The sequence below is a fragment of the Watersipora subatra genome, chromosome 6 (assembly GCF_963576615.1).
Source record: "Watersipora subatra chromosome 6, tzWatSuba1.1, whole genome shotgun sequence".
NCBI classification, from domain to species: domain Eukaryota; kingdom Metazoa; phylum Bryozoa; class Gymnolaemata; order Cheilostomatida; family Watersiporidae; genus Watersipora; species Watersipora subatra.
The window spans coordinates 33743501-33763708 of record NC_088713.1 but is presented as its reverse complement, the minus strand read 5'-3'; the positions used below and the strand labels follow the sequence as shown (position 1 = coordinate 33763708).

General features: G+C 33.8%; 1 protein-coding gene across 1 annotated transcript in view; it reads left to right on the top strand.

The window, feature by feature from the left end:
• The window catches only part of LOC137398669 (vitamin D3 receptor B-like), a 39698-nt gene extending 20030 nt beyond the window's left edge, over positions 1 to 19668 (top strand). Inside the window, exons 7-18 of the mRNA XM_068084852.1 lie at positions 1351 to 1447; positions 5100 to 5221; positions 6029 to 6132; positions 6282 to 6391; positions 6710 to 6827; positions 12743 to 12892; positions 13552 to 13691; positions 14261 to 14386; positions 15168 to 15257; positions 15484 to 15601; positions 18075 to 18191; positions 19260 to 19668. Of these exons, the coding sequence (XP_067940953.1) occupies positions 1351 to 1447; positions 5100 to 5221; positions 6029 to 6132; positions 6282 to 6391; positions 6710 to 6827; positions 12743 to 12892; positions 13552 to 13691; positions 14261 to 14386; positions 15168 to 15257; positions 15484 to 15601; positions 18075 to 18191; positions 19260 to 19459 (1492 nt within the window). The 3' untranslated portion in view covers positions 19460 to 19668. The remainder of the gene's footprint in view (positions 1 to 1350; positions 1448 to 5099; positions 5222 to 6028; positions 6133 to 6281; positions 6392 to 6709; positions 6828 to 12742; positions 12893 to 13551; positions 13692 to 14260; positions 14387 to 15167; positions 15258 to 15483; positions 15602 to 18074; positions 18192 to 19259) is intronic.
• The last annotated feature ends 540 nt before the right edge of the window (positions 19669 to 20208 follow it).

The following is a 20208-nucleotide window of genomic DNA, read 5'->3' as shown; positions in this document are numbered from 1 at the left end:
AGCTGAATGTGTATCTCGGCAGCTAGTTCTGTTGGCACTGTTATGATTGGATGATTCACTAACCTAGTTCTGTTGGCACTGTTATGATTGGATGATTCACTAACCTAAACTTTAATGCTTCCAAGTTAGTACTCAGGTTAACCAACATGTAGATGGCTTTGGGGAAGAAGTGTGTTAACAGGAACAGCAGTGGTTCAATGATTAGGGCACTGGCTTATGATCAATAGGTCAGTGGTTCAAGGCACATAAGAACCATAAAGGTCGTGTTATTGGTCGTGTTAGGAACCATGTCCAACCACAATTGCTCCTGTGCCAAATCTGGTCATCTGGTCTCCTGTACCAAACCCGGAGCCATCAGCAACCAAATTTGCGCTCCAGTGTGGATGAGAGGAGTGGCTAGCAGTCTTACAGGACTAGAAACAACATATGTTATGGTTATAGGAAGTGAAAGAGAACCATGTTTGCCTACGTGTTTCACAGGACAAACAGACAGACAGTACTCGCAAAGAGAGAGAGTTTAAACATGCGCTTAAGAAAGAGAGGAACTTGGCAGTATTCTTGCGTTCCTTGTTTCTCCCAGCCGTAGACTTGAAAAACTAGTTGAAGAAAATTTTGAACTTTGATGAACTTACACAAAATTTAAATTTAATTTATGATTGTTTTTGATGTTGGAGGTGATCTGACTACCAGGATGTTTCAAGATTAAAATCGATAAAACTTGATCTCGGTTATACGCTTGGAAGAAAAAGATGTGCCAAATGATGTCAATAGTTGACATTGCGTTCAAGTTGCAGCACTCCGTGTCACTCTGATTCTCTACTGTCTCCGACGTACAACTATAAACATCCTAGTTGCATTTTCTCTTGAATCTAAGCATTTTAACTGCGGTCCAAATTTGTTGATTTTAATCTTGAAACATCCTAGCAGTCAAATCATCTCAAATATCAAAAACAGTTGCAAATGATAAAAGTGTGATAAAAGCTACGAAAACTTTATGTAGGTTTATTTGGAGGATTGCTGCAGTCTCAATATCACAAAAAATGTTTGGCAAGTTTGTTTCAGACCTTCGAGGTTTTTTGTTTCAATTGTTCAAATAGGTAATTATTGGGATATCATAGCAGGAATAATTCACTCTGGTTGGTTGAAAAACATCAAGTTCTACATAGAAGTCTTCAGGTGCTGTGGGTTTGAATATATAGAAAGGACAACTCCCACTAGAACATAGTTAAATGGTCATATGGTCTTTTGCAATGTATAGTTTAGAGAACCTGCTACCGTTAATCCAGTTGTCTAGTTTCCACCAGTTTCCACCAGTTGTCTAGTCAAAATAACACACCCTTCTGTTTTCAGGTATGTACAGCGGCTGTCAGAGGCGATGGTTCACATGAAATACTTCTTTGCTGCCAAGCCAGCTGAGCTTCTTAAACACCTGATACAGAGCAGGCTTGTATGTAATTTGTGGAGGTGTCTCACTACTTATGGATTACCATTGACTTACACTATGTTCTATAAATGAATGTCGGTAAGGAGCGTGTGCAATAAATTGATAAACTTGCATTTCTTAAAGAAAAAGCTTCATATTGAGGCAGTGACTAAAGTGAGAGAAGATATAGCCACTGTGTGTGGGGTCATTGTGGTGTATCGTAATTCTTTTGGTGGTTATGGGGTGGTATAGGTGTTAGCTCAATTTCTTTGATGGCTATGTGGGTGGTCTACGTGGGTGGTCTACGTGATAGCTAAACTAATGCTAAGTAAGAAGCTTTTTGTGCTTTGATCCTTCTGATTTAATCAGAATATATCACTTATATCAGAATATATACATTTGGATCTTGTATCAAATATAAGTACTGCTCGTAATCTGAGATATTGCCATGTTAAGATGCATTGTCATAGTTAGTTTGGCAAATTGGCAGCACAACCTTTAGTCGCTAATATATATGAGCAAATATATTATTTTTTATTTAGTTTGCTTATTTATATCTGATTACTAATATATAATTTACCTAAAGCTGAAGAGATGTTACTATTCCCTGCATAACACACTACTTAGCTTGTAGTATGTATACCAAAGTGGCCGCACCCTATATATAATATATATGCATATATTATACATGCATATATTATATATGTATATATTACATATACATAAGTAATATAGAAGTAGAAAGAGTACTAATCTTGGTTAGATACTGGCAGTTTTGTGCTTGTGCTGTCATCAGGCTCTAGGTGTAAACTAAACAAATAATATATAGGCTATACACATCACTAAAATCACTAGTTTCCTAAAGAACAATGCTGAAAGAACATTTCCTGATCTTTTTTCCAGTTATAAAGCTAACAAATTGCTATATAAATGAAATCATATTCTGTACTCACCAGTCTGATCTCAAGTTACGAATAAACGACTACTGTTATTCAAACATTGAAAGGTCTCAGTATTTCAAACTTTTGAAATAACCACATTTTAAACTTCAAGTTAGTGAGAAACATAACAGTGAGTTATATATATATATATCTATCTATATATTTCTCAAAGTATGTCCGTGTGTCGTCGTATATCTGTTGGGTTTCCGGCTATAGCTATAATTAGAACAGCGAAGCTGGACAACAATGCAGACGCTAGCCTTATTAACTAGCTTAGTGGAATTTTCCATTGGCACTATGCCAGGCTACTAGCTTGAAAGGTACAGCTGTTTGACAAAGTTTTAAAACCTTTAGTTGTTTTTATTTTTTCTTAATTTATTTCAACCACACAACACTTCTCTGATGATATGTAGTTTGACAGTAAGAATGGGAAACGTTGTTACATGTTTAATTGAATCAAATTTCTATCCAAAGACTTTTTTATTACCTGGGCAACGCCGGGTAGTACAGCTAGTATATACAATGAAACATGGATAACTCAAACTTCACGGGTCCGAACGAAAGTGTTTCAGTTATCAGAGCGTTCAAGTTATCAGAGCACAGTCACAAGTGAATGTATTTATCAGTAGATACATATACAAACTACACGTATATATAAAACTAAAGTATAGGTTGTTGTAAGTTAAAGGGCATCTGATGTAGAATTTTAAGGTATTTATCAGAAAGTATAGATATTTTTATACACTTGAGATTTGTGTGTTGTTTTAGGTGATGTGACTGCCAGAACTTTTTCAGATTAAAATTGGCAAAACCTAATCGCGGTTAAAACGCTCGGAAGACATTTTTTCTTCTGAGTGTTTTATTCGAGATCAATTTTGCCAATTTTAATCTTAAAACGTCTTGTCAGTCACATCACCTAAAACTGCAAACAAATCTCATCCCAATAGAAAAATATCTATTCTTCCTGATAATTTTTAAAACTGGACATAAGTAAACATTTATGACTAATGCAATAAAGCATGCTTTACATCTGATCAGTTGTTTCATTTCAAAAACTTATCGAGTGTAGTCTGTGACAAGGTATTTTTTTGACAAAAATCAACAGTGTGACTTATTGTAGAAATAGATTTTAAACAGTTATTATAGTCCTTAAAAACTTGTTAGCCTTTTCTAACAAAATTGGCCCATCGATAGGTACGCCTTCACTACGCACTTGTCTAAACCAAGTCAATAATACACCATCCAAATCATCGTGCTACGTTGAACGATCTCTTAGCCTTGATGAATTTTGGTCACATAACGATCTTATTCTTTCTTTTTGTTTAATCCATGTTGACACTGTACTTTGTGGAAGATTTTCTCTTTTTGATAATGCTGATAGCTTTTGTCCTGCTTCGATTTCCTCGGGTACTTTAAGTTTTTCAGAAGGTTTCTACGCTTTTTTTTGCTTGCGTGATGACATCATAAAGCAGATGTCTGTTGTAGCGGACGCCAAGCCATGAGCCTATTTGTGACATTTTCTTTATGTATCCGCATATAATCACTGTTACAATATGTATTTTGCATGCTGTGTCTATCTTTATTAAATTTTTATCGCTAATACCTTCTAACGTTTATAGCTTAGCCGTAACTATGCGAACGTCTTAGCGACCCTATTAATCATTTTTATACGATTTCTTTTTCGGTTCCATTATACGGTACGGGGGAAATTATACGTACACTATGCGTGTACTAAAAGCGCTTTCGTTAAGAAAGCAGAGTAGTCTCAGCTTCGCGACTAGTGGAAACTTCTTCGAAATAAATTGAACGGAAACCGTTTGTGAATTCGGCAAAAAACTGTTCGAGTTAGCGGTGCCGAGGTCGAGTTATATAAAGCCATTTATCATTGCATGGGAACGGACCAAGCAAATCCATTCGAGTTCACCATGTATTCGCTATATCCGAGGGCGAGTTATCCATGTTTCACTGTATATATATTTCTCAAAGTTTGTCGTATGTGTATTTGTAAGATTGATTGTCTGGCTATAGATCTTAAAATATAGCCGGTCAATAAATACTCCGTACCGAAGAAGATTCAATCTCGGACCCTGTCGTTCACCAGTCTGACGCCTTACCCACTAGACGAGGAAAGTCAAATTGCTAGCCTGCCAATATAAGCCATTATATGAGAGCAATACTTAACCGCTTTGCGTATGACGCGGGTCATAGCATAACGTCACAAGCTGTTTGCTCACATTATTAAACTGCCTTATAGCAAAACTCTCACTACTTCTTATTGTTTATATACATATATATATATATATATATATATATATATATATATATATATATATATATATATATATATATATATATATACCTGTATATAACTCGCTGTTATGTTTCTCAATAACTTGAAGTTTATAATGTGGTTATTTAAAAGGTTTGTAATTGACTCACTATAAACTATATATATAAATATATAGTTTATAGTGAGTCAGGCTACACTAGTAGAACAATATTTTGCTGTCTTATGGTCAACAACTATGTTTTTGTTTTTAAATAGAATGCAATGGAAAAATGGTTTTCAAAAATTCAGGCAGTTATTTTCGCAACTTGATAAGGTGTTGCCTTATTGGAGTTCTTTAAGGTACATGTAGTGTTTTTTTATAACGGATCATGTAGTTTTAATGCACGTGGATAATTAGCATACATTCATTTTTTTTATAACCCTACGTATACTTTAACATTATCAGGATGATAGCAACTTGGAGAGACAGTTGATGGGTGATGATGTAATACCTAGTAAGGAGTATGTCCAAGTTATGGCAGAAACTGGCCTTGACCTCGACCAAAGGAAGGAACTAATGCAACATTGGTTAGTATCATGTACAAGTTACAGTTATTCCTAAGTCCTAGTTGTAATGACAACTCTATACTAGAAGCACAATAAAGATAGATTAATAATTGTTTTCCTAGATAGGCTACAGTGGACTCCCACAAGAGGAGAGTCAGTAATCTGTTATAAAAAATTGTACAAAAAGTTTGACTCAATAACCTTGATATCAGCCCAGTGAACCACAAATACTGTATGGTGAATTGTCAACAATAGTTTATTACAACTTAGTAAACTAAGAGTTGCTTCTTCTTTTAATCTTGAAACAATTGAAAAGAGCAGACAACTCTTTAAAAAAGAGCAGACAACTTTATTTTTTCACAACAGTGCTAATCGATATGTATTGAACATTGTTTAAACTAATATTTTAAATATCTTTAGGTTCAAGCATTGACAGACTAAATTTTTAGTTTCCACTAATATAGTAAGTCGATAGAATTTTCCTGAAATGATGATTTGGGATCATCTAGATTGTCTAGATTATCTTAGATAATAGATACACTATCATCTACTATAGATAATAGATACACTATCATCTACTATAGATAATAGATACACTATCATCTACTATAGATAATAGATACACTATCATCTACTATAGATAATAGATACACTATCATCTACTATAGATAATAGATACACTATCATCTAGGATGAACTATGTAGATCATATAGATGATATACATAGACCATACGAAGGAGGCTAAGTTAGTATCATGTACAATGGCACTATTATGGTTTTCTAACGCTTTTGATAGTAGAGTAGTAATGCTTTGAACACTTTGACAGGGCTGAAGGGATAGAAGAAACGTTTATAGTAGTTGCCCAGTTTGCTAAGTGCACCCCAGGTTTTAAGCACTTGTCTCTCCAAGACCAAATCAGGCTTATTAAAGGTAAATCTCATATACAATGTATCCATCTGTTGAGGCTAAAACAGAAATGTGAGGAAAATATAGGAATGAGAGATGAATTTAAAATAAAAAAAACATAGAGACAAACAGTGAGGCAACTATAAATTATTTTTTCACTTTTTAAATTTTAGCTACTCGATCCCAGCTGCTGTTTGGTGCATCACATCGTCGGTTTGATGTGAAGCATCGCTGTTTCATTGGTCGGTTTAATCGGGTCGATAGTTATCAGGATATGGTAAAGGTAAGTGCATACTAAATATAATTTGTTGTGTAAAACTTATCAGTCCTTTATCTTATAAATTTTATGGCTTAATTTTTAATGTAAGTTAGATAATGCGAGGTAAGGGTGCTAAGGCAAGGTATGATAGTAAGTGAACGTGCTATTTTAGCGTCTTGGACTACTACAAAACAATTTTCTAAACACACAAATATCGTAAGTTAAGAAAAGACAACTACTTATGTCGATTGAATGACCAATTTTACCTTAGTTATATATTCAGCCATGTTGGTTAAGATGAAACTCGGAGTTGTGTGTACAATGAACCGATGACTCTTATAGATTTACAACAATAAAGGCTTTGTGAATATGATGCTTAGTCTGGCCGGAAAACTGACAAAGATTCGTCTCACCGACATAGAGTTGCTCCTAGCTCTTGCTCTGATCATGACATATCCAGGTCTGTGCATTTTTTGTAATCAATTTTGTGACTACCTTTTACTATCTTTCCTATTCATTAGCTGAAATACCCATCTGGTAAGTTTGCCTTGAAGTTATTCGCTCGGTCTCTTCTTTTCTATAGGTATCTCTATTAATCTATCTAACAAGAGGTATCTATCTATGCTCGGCACTAGAACAGCAGTTTAATTTGCGTCTTTACAGATGTATAAATATAAACACTTAAATCGGAGGTGATTAGCAACTATTACTACAGGAAGAAAGACTTGCAGAGTAAATTAATGAGTAAATACGTACGTTATTATATTACAGTCAAACTTTGACTTGCATTTGCCTTGACATGCAAATCTTTTGACAAATGACATGAAATTTGAACAATTATTCACGCGGCGTATCTTCAGCAGTTTGGCAGAAAGTAGAATGTATGATGCTCAAAACTTCTAGAAAAACCTTGTCTAGTCCTCGATGTTGTAGGTATTACTTCATACCTTCCTTGTCTAGTCCTCGATGTTGTAGGTATTACTTCATACCTTCCTTGTCTAGTCCTCGATGTTGTAGGTATTACTTCATACCTTCTTTGTCTAGTCCTCGATGTTGTAGGTCTTACTTCATACCTTCCTTGTCTAGTCCTCGATGTTGTAGGTATTACTTCATACCTTCCTTGTCTAGTCCTCGATGTTGTAGGTATTACTTCATACCTTCCTTGTCTAGTCCTCGATGTTGTAGGTATTACTTCATACCTTCCTTGTCTAGTCCTCGATGTTGTAGGTATTACTTCATACCTTCCTTGTCTAGTCCTCGATGTTGTAGGTATTACTTCATACCTTCCTTGTCTAGTCCTCGATGTTGTAGGTCTTACTTCATACCTTCCTTGTCTAGTCCGCGATGTTGTAGGTATTACTTCATACCTTCCTTGTCTAGTCCTCGATGTTGTAGGTATTACTTCATACCTTCCTTGTCTAGTCCTCGATGTTGTAGGTCTTACTTCATACCGTCCTTGTCTAGTTCTTGATGTTGTAGGTATTACTTCATACCTTCCTTGTCTAGTTCTCGGTGTGTTGTAGGTATTACTTCATACCTTCCTTGTCTAGTTCTCGATGTTGTATGTATTACTTCATACCTTCCTTGTTTAGTTCTTGATGTTGTAGGTATTATTTCATACCTTGTCTAGTTCTCGATGTTGTATGTATTACTTCATACCTTCCTTGTTTAGTTCTTGATGTTGTAGGTATTATTTCATACCTTGTCTAGTTCTCGATGTTGTATGTATTACTTCATACCTTCCTTGTTTAGTTCTTGATGTTGTAGGTATTATTTCATACCTTTTCTAGTTCTCGATGTGTTGTATGTATTACTTCATACCTTCCTTGTCTAGTTGGAGGGATTATAAGAAGACTTGTGCTAGTGATAGTAGAGATAAGAAAAAAAGAATCAACTTTTTTTAGAATTACTGCAAAAAGTTACAGAAAAATGAGCAAGTATCTTTTGGCGCCTGTTATGACAGCCTACTTGAAATCATAGTAGAAAGGTTAGCTGCAGGTCAATGGTTTGAGCTTCAATATAGGGTGTCGGGAAGAGCATCTGGTCGTGCCTCAACAGAACTTGGAGTTGTAGTCCAATTGTGCTTTTGTATGTCAACTGTCTTTGTTAGCTACTGCACCTGGAATTCCCCTCAGATGTATTGGCAGTGCCTTTCCTCTGACTCAAAAAGATTTCTTTGCTATAGACGCCCTTGGTAGGACCACGCGAGGCAGCATAATTAGTCTTGACGATTTGTTTCAAGAAATTGAAACAATTCGAAGATTATCAATTATAACAGAAGCACACCGTACTACTCCTTGAAACCCTCGAATGTAAATGATGTGAAAGAGGGCTTAAAATAGATGAAATTTTAAAGGCTAATAAAAGAATGATGAAGGATAAATGAATTTTAAAGGAATGATAAAGACAAATATTAAAATACATAAAAAGAGAGAGAAATGCCTCTCTATACAACCCTGTCTCCTGTATCACCATTCTTACACTTCTATTACATCGTTACACTTCTATTACATCATTACACTTCTATTACATCATTACACTTCTATTACATCATTACACTTCTATTACATCATTACACTTCTATTACATCATTACACTTCTATTACATCATTACACTTCTATTACATCATTACACTTCTATTACATCGTTACACTTCTATTACATCGTTACACTTCTATTACATCGTTACACTTCTATTACATCGTTACACTTCTATTACATCATTACACTTCTATTACATCGTTACACTTCTATTACATCGTTACACTTCTATTACATCGTTACACTTCTATTACATCATTACACTTCTATTACATCGTTACACTTCTATTACATCATTACACTTCTATTACATCATTACACTTCTATTACATCGTTACACTTCTATTACATCGTTACACTTCTATTACATCATTACACTTCTATTACATCATTACACTTCTATTACATCGTTACACTTCTATTACATCATTACACTTCTATTACATCATTACACTTCTATTACATCATTACACTTCTATTACATCGTTACACTTCTATTACATCGTTACACTTCTATTACATCGTTACACTTCTATTACATCATTACACTTCTATTACATCATTACACTTCTATTACATCATTACACTTCTATTACATTGTAACACTTCTATTACATCATTACACTTCTATTACATCGTTACACTTCTATTACATCATTACACTTCTAAAGACAACAAAAACCTTCCTATTCTTTGATTTTTTATTTTACTTGTAATTTAGTTTTTTGCATTTAATTTTTTATATGGTATTGCATAATGCATTTATTTTAGTGCCAAGTAGAAGTACCTAAAATACTCGCGTCATGGAATGAATAAAAAATCACGATATACTCTTATTAAGAGATTTGTTCCGAAATATGAGCAATTTTACAACTAGAAACTCCCCTGTCATACAGCCCACGACCAAAGTGATATGGGAAAAAAGAAAGGGTACTGATGGTTGAGAAATGCAGTATTAGCAATCAAATTGCACTGCAGTGCAATAGGATAACTGCAATGGTAGCTGTAATGTACTGGGTGTGGGTGTTGTTACGTACAACAAACAGCAATAATGAAAGGAAAGGATTATATGTTTATATCTCTCCCCCTGCAATAGGAGAAATGCAATATTAGAAGTAAAATGCACTGATATTAAAATAACCAATATTATTAATATAGTAATAATAGAAAACCAATGCACAAATTTGTTTACATTTCAAAACGTCATAGCTAACAATATCAAGAAGTTGTGATATTTATATAAATTTTTAGAAAATCTATTTAACAAAACTATTTAGAAAAAATAATAACAGTAACATATTACCCATCATTGATGTTGTTAGTGTAATTATAACACTTCAATTATAGTCATCCAAACTTATAATTAAATATTGTAATAATCTCATAAGAATCGTTAGAAAAAAATATCATCGTCATTTCCTTTACTTTCACTGCGTTGGACATCAGTTAGAATACCAAAGTACTCAAAAGTGTCTAAAATGTCAGTTACTTTGAAATTGGCAAAACAGAAACGATTATATTTCAGTACTCCCACGTTAGTTACAGAAACCTTCAGCAATTCGACATTGCTATAGACTGGTGAAATGTGCAAGTTATTTTTTCGTGAAATGCACACAACTTAATGGATCTATTCTTTGTCGCTTGGCGTTTCAATTGCCGGTCTTAATTTTGATAAAAGTAAGGCTTGGCAAGTTTTAATAACGATTTTCAACCAAAGTTAACCTGTCTAATTGTGTATAATCCGCTCGGATGGGCAAGTTTTAAGATAATGCCGACGGTTTACAAAGACTTGGTAATATATTTAAATAGGTTTGTATGTGTTTTGTATCGTTATTATACTTTAACGACTCCACAGAAAAATGGTTAAATTTGTTGATGAGATTTCGGTACAAAGGTTTGCGACATTGTTGATGAATAATTTTCGTGAGTTGTGTGCACATGCATTTATCATAAAACTCAAACATTCGCTCCGCTCGTTTGGTCGTGGGAATATTTGCATGTATTAAGTTTGCATGTCAAGCCTTGATTAGTTATGATTATATTAATGCCAGTTTGAGGTCAATTTGCCAGGTCAATAAGAGGTCAATAAGAGGTCAATAAGAGCACAACAAACATTGATTAATTCTTAACTTACACTATCACAAAGGTTTATTATATGCGTATTGCGATTTTTATGTCATAAATTTATTCATCTTCGCAATTAAATTAAAAAGCTGCAAAAATAAGAAATTTGCATACAACGTTAAGATATTCTAGACCTTCAGATATCAAATCCACATATCATGATATAATATATGTTTAAAGTATATGTGAATGTCATGATATTCGCATATATTCATGCATATACAAAACGTAACGACATGAGGATTGTTTCACACAACGTCTTTGATCTGAGTAGAATCACTGCTTTAAGTTTGAACATAAATAAAATAGAGGTTTAATTTTATTCAAAATGAGTGATAATGCCAAAAATAATTGCGAACTTTGACTCTTTCTAAAACTTATCTAACATTGTTGTTTCAAGCTAAAATTAGTTTCATCAAGTTCTACTCATTCTAAGCTTTCTTTTGATGTATACTATGTATAGGTTCTACTCAATAGCAAGAGCTTAATGAGGGATTTAATCACCTTGAGTGCTGAGCGCTAGCAATGATCAAGTTTTATAAGGTGGTCCGATTATTTTTCACACCACTGTATATATAAATATATATATATATAATCTTATCTATATATTTTTCTCAAAGTTGGTGTGTGTATTTGTCGTTTTGATTGTCCAGCTATAACTATCATTAGAATAGTGTAGCTGGACAACCATGCTGACGCAATGTCATGTCTTACCTGCATTAGAAGCCTAGCCTTATTAACGAGCTTAGTGGAATTTTCCATTGGCAATATGCCAGACCACTTGGCAATAGCTTGTCACTTGCTGGAAAGTTGCCAGCAAATGGCAGACAGTTTTCATTACTTCTCATTGTTTATAAGTTGATTTTTAATACCGATTTCCATTGACAATGTGCCAGACTAATAGCAAGTGGTAGGCAACTGCCGTCACTTCTCATTGTTTACCAGCTGATTTTTAACACCCGGGCTACGCTGGGATGCACAGCTAGTGTATATATATATCTGTCTGTCATTGCGGCTATAGCTATAGCGCACACTGACTATTTTACTACCGCAGCCACGCGTTACGATGCCTAAGTTGAGAAATATCTTTCGTAAGGTTCGATTACCATATATAGAGTCAAGGCCAATTTTTTTCGCGCGAACAGTCATAACTTCCGTATCATTGTATTCAAAGTTTTGATAGATAGCTTTTGATGGAACAGTAATTTTTTTATACACACACTTTTTGCAAGAGTTGTTATTATTAATTCAACATATTTAGGATTTTTATTTTGTTTTCCCAGTTCATATTAATTGTATCATTACCGAATCATATTTTATTGTAATCGGAATAAAACTGACGTAATTTACCTATTACTTGCTAATTATTTCACATTTACATCTAAACCTTTTTACAGTTGTTTTATTTTTTAATTATTTGACCTGCACAAAACATTTTCCTCATTATATGAAGTTTAAAATTTGTTTGACAAAGTTTGAAAACCTTTACAGTTGTTTTTATTTTCTCTCAAATTATTTCAATTACACAAAACACTTTTCTCATAATATGTAGTTTGAAAATTAGAATGGCAAATGTTGTTATATGTTAAATATAAATCAATTTTCTGTACAAAGACTTTTTTATTACCCGGGCAACACAGCTAGTATATGAGTATATTTGAATATCATGAAGATATTATTGTTTTCTCAAACCATTCCATCTATTGTAGATGAACATATATTCTCGGAGTTGTCTCCTCAGGCTGTTACCCAACTCAAAATAATGCACAACCAGGAACTGAAAGTTCTGGACTTCTATATTAAACTCAACCATCCTGATAAACCTGAGCTTGGGGCAGCTCTACATGGTGTTTTAAAAGGTAGGAGTTTCCTAAATGGAGTAGACAACTCTAAGAACATTTACCTCCTTTGAGGTGGATTGACACCATTTTATGAGGCAAAATGTTTTTTAGGGAACAAGTAAGTGTTGAAAAATGTAAACTTATCTTAGATGGAGATTTCTTTCCGGTAATAGCTTTACCTTTTTGATTAACATGTATAGATATGAAAGGTAGGACAACTCTCAGATATGCTTAATGATAGGATGTAAGTTGCATAATTATCAGTTAGTTAATTACAATCATTTGCTTACTTCAAGTCATATACTGGTCTATGAGTTGAAATACTCGTCTATGACTTGCAATACTTGTCTATGACTTGAAATACTCGTCTATGACTTGAAATACTTGTATATGACTTGAAATACTTGCATATGGCTTGAAATGCTCATCTATGACTTGAACTGAGTGAATAAAAATGTATGTGGTAACACGATAAGTAACAATGTCGTAAATGAGAATTTAAGTTTTATAACAAACGGATCCGGTTTATTTCGCACGCCACTATATTTATGAAAGATTTATAGATTTTAGATTTTATTTTATAATGATTAAGGCTGCTACATAGAATATTCATTGAGAAGATCTCTGTAAGTTAATTGTATTGCAAGGAAGAGTCAAGACTTCTCTGGGTGTTATAGAGATTAGAGAAGTAAATAAAAACCACGATGTGCTGGTGGAAGAACTTCAGGAGGTCTGGGCGGACTATTACAAATTTCCTCCTCTTTTTTCTGAGATAATGCAGAGCAACTTTCAGCAAAGGATTATTCCGCGGCTCACGGTAAATCACAAAAAATCGTACATTAGATTAGAAATGTCAAAAGTTGGTTCGTTGAATTTAGTAACTTTTGTTGCAGTCTGACAATTCATTGTTACTGTGTAATACTCAGTGACTTGAGTGATCAAAGTTGAAAACAGGCTATCAGTATACCGGAACAACCCACGCATGAACCAGTAATATAGTAGGATATTATTAAGAATGAAGTAATGCGGTTTTAATGAGTAATGTTGTAATCTGACAGATCCATATTTTATTTTATTGATATAAATAGATATTATAACATATGGAATTAGATTGGAAAATGACCTCACAACACAATGTTCCACATTAATTGTTGAAGGCTTTATGTTTAGCTAGTATTGCTTAATTGACTAACAAAAGAAAAAAAAGTCTAAAGTTGGTCTTTCATTCAGAGATTCAAGTGGGAGATGAAAAGTAAACAGCGATCACAGTTTAATGAAGTGCCACAAGTTGACAAGTGTTAGCAAGTGCTCAAAACTATCATATAGCAATGAAAGCAAAATGTCTGAAAAGAGAAAGGTGTTTAAATGAATATTTTCTGTGTGTAGCCTAAGGTGTCAGCCCCTGAGCCTGTAAACTCAGGGCATACGTCGATGAGCCCTTCCAGCATTCCTAAGCAGCATTGGAAGAAGTCTACTATAGCCCACATTCTTCAAAGCTCTGAATACTTCAATGTAAGTACTTTGTTGAACTCTACCATCTATAGTTTTACTGGCAAGTAACAAGTACTTACTAATTGCTGTAGTTCAGGGGTCTAGAAACATCACCTGCAAGCAATAGGTCAGAGTTCAACAGGTTAGGGTTCAATTTTTATGAACATGGACATCCAACCTCGAATAGCTCTCCGCAATCGGGCATGTTTCCAGTTGTCAAGGCTGTTAAAAAGACGCACACAGTTTCTGTACAACCTTTCATCTCTAGAGTGCATTAAAATCAACTCAAATAGAGCTAATCATACAACCAGCAAAACACCAAACCCTCGAACCAATACACTGCGAGCTTATACCAAAGCTTGAACAATTACTGGAGTGATAAACCTAATTTACTACAGCATAGGCTGTGTGTTCTCAATAATAATATATTGAGAACACACATTGCTCTCAATATTATAGCAAATCCTAACCTGATAATACAAATTATGTGCTTCATGTTACTAAATCTACCTAAACGAGTTTTGATTTGAGGGATATCGGAAATCATGAAAAATTCTATAGTACAACTCCGAATCGCTGAAACTGTAGGGTGTGAATTTGTCAGCAGCAAACAACTCTGAGTCCACTCGAAACATGGAGACATGGTGATTACCAAAATATGACCTTGGTGTGCATAGCAACGTGCAGTAAGGTTTGGTGACTAGTTTATGAGAGGTTGGCCTTGTTGAGCACGAGTGAACTCATCATGTAGGATGCATACTCATGCTACAGTGATTAGGGACAAGATGAATTTTTTGTATAGAAACTGATGTCAGCAGCGACAGCGAGGTCTAGAGATGAGAATGTGGTACCAAAGACAGAGCAGGTTGTATCAAATTCTTTGCAATTAAAGGTAAATGAGATACTTTCTAACAGCTTCCTATGATTACTAGTATGTATATCATCTGAGCTATAATATGATACTCTACCTGTGATTACTAGTATGTATATCATTTGAGCTATAACATGATACTCTAACTGTGATTACTGGTATGTATATCATCTAAGCTATGATATGATACTCTACCTATGATTACTGTTATGCACATGCTAAGTGGTGATTTTACATGCTGTCATAGACAAGCTCTGCTAATCCTATAAAAAGGCTCCCTTCAGAAGCTAGTAGTCTCAGTTCCAAGCTCAACTCATGTTATGGAGTATCATTCGGGGACCCTCTTCCACCTACAACATATAATAGTGAGTCACTTGTGCTACTGTATTAGTTTCTTTGTAACAAATAAATTCAACACAGAAAGGCAACAGCAGAAGAAAGATGGTTCGTAATTTAACTGCTGTACTCATGCATGCCACACAGTAGTATCCATAACAGCCTTGATGCTATGAGTTTTAATGTATGTGTGCGTGTCCAGCTATAGCTATTAAAACTTGGAATTAAAATTCCGCGTTCTGATGAGTTTGAACTCACGGCGAATACAACCGCAAGATTTTATTCAGGCGCTCTATCACTGAGCTATATAAGGCATATTGATCAAAGATGTTATTGTATACCGTCTATGTATAACGTCTATATACTGTATGTGCACGCTAAATGACGTATTATTTAAAATTCTATGAATTCTCTTAACTCTATGAAACAGGATGCTTTTTGACAAAGTTTGAAAAGCTTTACAGCTGTTTTATTTTCTCTTAAATTATTTCAATTACACGAAACAAAAAAATTACACAAAAAGCTGTTACTTACTAATTATTCCACATTTAAATTTAAACCCTTTTATAGTTATTTTACTTTTTTAATTTATTTGACCTGCACAAAACATTTCCCTCATGATATGAAGTTTTAAAGTTGCTTGACAAAGTTTGAAAACCTTCGCAGTTGTTTTATTTTTCTTTTAATTTATTTCAACTACACAAAACACTTCTCTCATGATATGTAGTTTGAAAGTTAGAATGGGAAATGTTGTTATATATTAAATACAAATCAATTTTCTGTCCAAAGAATTTCTTATTACCCGGGCAACGCCGGGTAGTACAGCTAGTATATGTACATGTATATATACTCATGATACAGGCAGTACCGTTTCGGCTACTGAGCCCTCATCAGTGCAGCTCACAGCCAGCAAGGGATATATATATATATATGTATATATATATATATATTTATATACAAATAAATATATATTTAAAATATATATATATATATTTATATACAAATAAATATATATTTAAAATATATATATATATATATATATTTATATACAAATAAATATATATTTAAAATATATATATATATTTATATACAAATAAATATATATTTAAAATATATATATGGGTTTTTCCATAGAACTCGCCCACAAGTGTGTCTATGAGGTCAAAATCTCAAATCACATCTACAATAAATTTAGCATTACTTTCAGGAAGTCTAGCTATTCAAATTTTGTAAACAAAACAGTTATTTGCTGTTTTGTTTTGTAAATTTTGCAGTATATTGGTGTTTCTACAACAGGTCCGGGAACGGTTGCCGATGTAACAGGGGACAGCATATCATACCTTTTCATCAAACAAAAAGACAAACGAAAAGCTTAATCATCTTTCACCTGCTTTAATACTTGGGTAATAAGGTTGCAATGCCATAAGAACAGTTAACTGAGTGCAAACAATATACTTTACATAAAACAATTGCCTGTCATACCATACGTACAGTTTGCCGATGTAACAGAGACACAAGGGGACACCATTTCCCGGTTACACTGGTAATATTGCCAAATGATAACACTGTCATTAATTTCAGACCCCAATGCTTTCATGTCACGTGTTTTGCAACAAAAAATGTCGGGAACACCACATAATAATGCTTTTTATATCAATAAGTGTTGGTCGCTGGAAGTCGTACTTTGTGCCAATTGATGTTTGGATTGGTGCTATCCAAGCAAACATTGATCCATTATGACTCTGTTTTTACTTTGTGATAATTTAAACGTGAAACATTTGATTTGTTTAATCACACTTGGTGGGTGAGATCTATGGAAAGACCCATATATATATTTTATATATATAAAATATATATTCAAATATATATTTGAGTATATATTTTAAATGTTAATATAGGTATATATAGATATAAGATATTTAAATATATATATATTTATACATGAATACTTGTATATATATATATATATATATATATATATATATATATATATATATACTAAGAGAAGGCCCACGTTCTATGGGTATTAAAAATCAGCTTATGAACAGTGACAGGTGATGTAGTTGCCTGCCACCTGCCGTTAACCTGGCACATTGCCAATAGATAATTTGAGTAAGCTAGTATTCCTATTGTTAAACTTACTAATAAGAGCCGTGAGAGCAAGCTTTAATCACGTTGTGTAATGGATAGCGCTATGCGTATTTTCACCCAGATGTCGATTCATATCGCCCATTGAATCCATTAATCTAGCATAGCTCAGTGGTTTAGCATATTGGTCGGGAGGGGGAAGGGGAACAGAAGGTTCCGATATGAACTCTTATGTTATATGGATTCTTCGTTCCAAGATTTTAATAGCTATATCTGGACACACAGAGTCACACACAATCTTTGAGACATATAGATATATCCTTCAGAGGTTATGTTTGTCACTATTCATATTTGCAGCATATCTAAATATTGTCATAAGCTAATTTATTTCATTCATTTATTTTCTACAATTAGCTGAGCCACTTTCAAAGTGTCTTGGTCAGCCAAAAGAGCAGTATGACACAAACAGACAAGTGGTTGCTGATGCTGAACCTGAAATGACACCCCTGATACCATTTTCAGCTGGTGTTGGTATGTGATTTTATTTGGTGTATTATTTATTGGTTTGTAATTTAACTAGCTGTGCTACCCGACATAGCCTGAGTAATAAAAATGTCTTTGGACAAAAAATTGATTTCTATTTACCATATAACAACATTTGCCATTCTAACTTTAAAACTACATATCATGAGAAAAGTGTTTTGTGTAATTGAAATAATTTGAAAGAAAATAAAAACAACTGTAAAAGTTTTCAAACTTTGTCAAACAAATTTTAAACTTCATATAATGAGGAAAATGTTTTGTGCAGATCAAATAATTAAAAAAATAAAACGACTGTAAAAAGGTTTAGATGTAAATGTGAAAGAATTTGCAAGTAAAGGCTAAATTGAGTCTGTTTTGCTACGAATACAATAAAAGATGATTCGGTAATGATACAAGTAATACGAACTGAAAAAACAAAATAAAAATCCTGAATATGTAGAAATAATAGCACTTCTTGCATAGAAGTGTGTGTGTATAAAACATGTTACTGTTCCACCAGAAGCTATCCATCAAAACTTTGAATACGACGATACTGGTACCTCTCGATACCGGTACAAATGTAAAAATGAGACATCGCACTGGTTTTGTCGGACCAAACAGAAAGATAATGTCGAAGCTCTTTTCACGGAGACGATATAATTGTCCGTGTAAGAAGAATTGGCCTTGACCCCAGATATAGTAATTGAACCTTACAAAAGATATTTCTTAACAGGGGCATCGTAACGCGTGGCCGCATTGGTATAATAATCAGCGTGTGCTATAATGTAGCTATAGCCGGAATGACAGACAGACATACTTTGAGAAACATATACATATCATATAGCTCAAGTCTTTTGAAAAATTAAGAGAAATTTATTTTTCGCTAAAACTTTAATTGGGTGCCAAAACAATAAAATAATACATGCTGTATTTTGAGAAGATAGCTAATTTTTTACTATACAGGCAATGATATTGACAGAAATCAATTCTAGATTGTCTGTGTAAGACACCTGCTCAAATCTGCCGCTCACTATACATTGCGACAGCAAACATGCATGCGATGCTGTCATTATGTAGAAACACCACTTATTGCTGAGAGTTCGCATTCAGAAAGACATGTGCTGAACGCTTACCATCGCTATCCTCCTCCTTCTCTGGCTCAGCCAATCATAAGCCGCTATCCACATCACATGAGCCGAGGCAAGGATGACAGCATATTTAGGATGAGTGAAGCCATATCCATAGACAGCTTTAGCAAATCAACAAGTGATGGTTAGTGGATGCTGGATTGATTTTTATGCCGACCAATTGATCTCTTCACAACATTACTAATAGAATTTATAACCTAAAAGTTTTACTAATAGAATTTATATAGAATTATATATATAATTTTATAAATTTATATATATTTTGCAAGATCAAAAGTATTTTTGTTAATATATTTTTTATTTGTACGTAATTGTTCATTTACTTTCTAAATATATCTGTTTGATTGAATTGAGCCTTTAGTTTTGAAACCAGTAATAAAAATTAGGAAATTAATGTTTACTTCTACATGAACAGTCAACACAAAGTAGTTAATGGCTGCTATTGGTTTCTTAGCAAAGGCTAATGATTAGAATGTTTAAACTGCTCAAAAAGTAAGCATTGAGTAAAAAAAAATGCAAGATCAATTTGGGCATTCTCTACGAGTTGTGGACTCTTGCCTTTTGAACAACTACGATATAGCAAAATTTCAGCTAAGCTAGGCATTTGTATGTTGTATGTTGAATTGTGTGTAGAACTGGTGCAATAGTGGCTCTTCATTTCCATACGAAGCCTCTCTTCTCACTTGTTATCAAATCCGACCTGTAGTTTTTGGCCTTTTTTAGTGGAGTGCAGATAAAAAAATGATCAAAAATGCATATCAAAAGTGGCGACAACTCTGTAACTGATAGAGTTTTAGTTTGTAGCAGCATCAAGAAGTGGAAAGCCAGTGAACTTTGACACAGAGGAAGTTAGATGCAAAAGAAAGAATAACTTCACC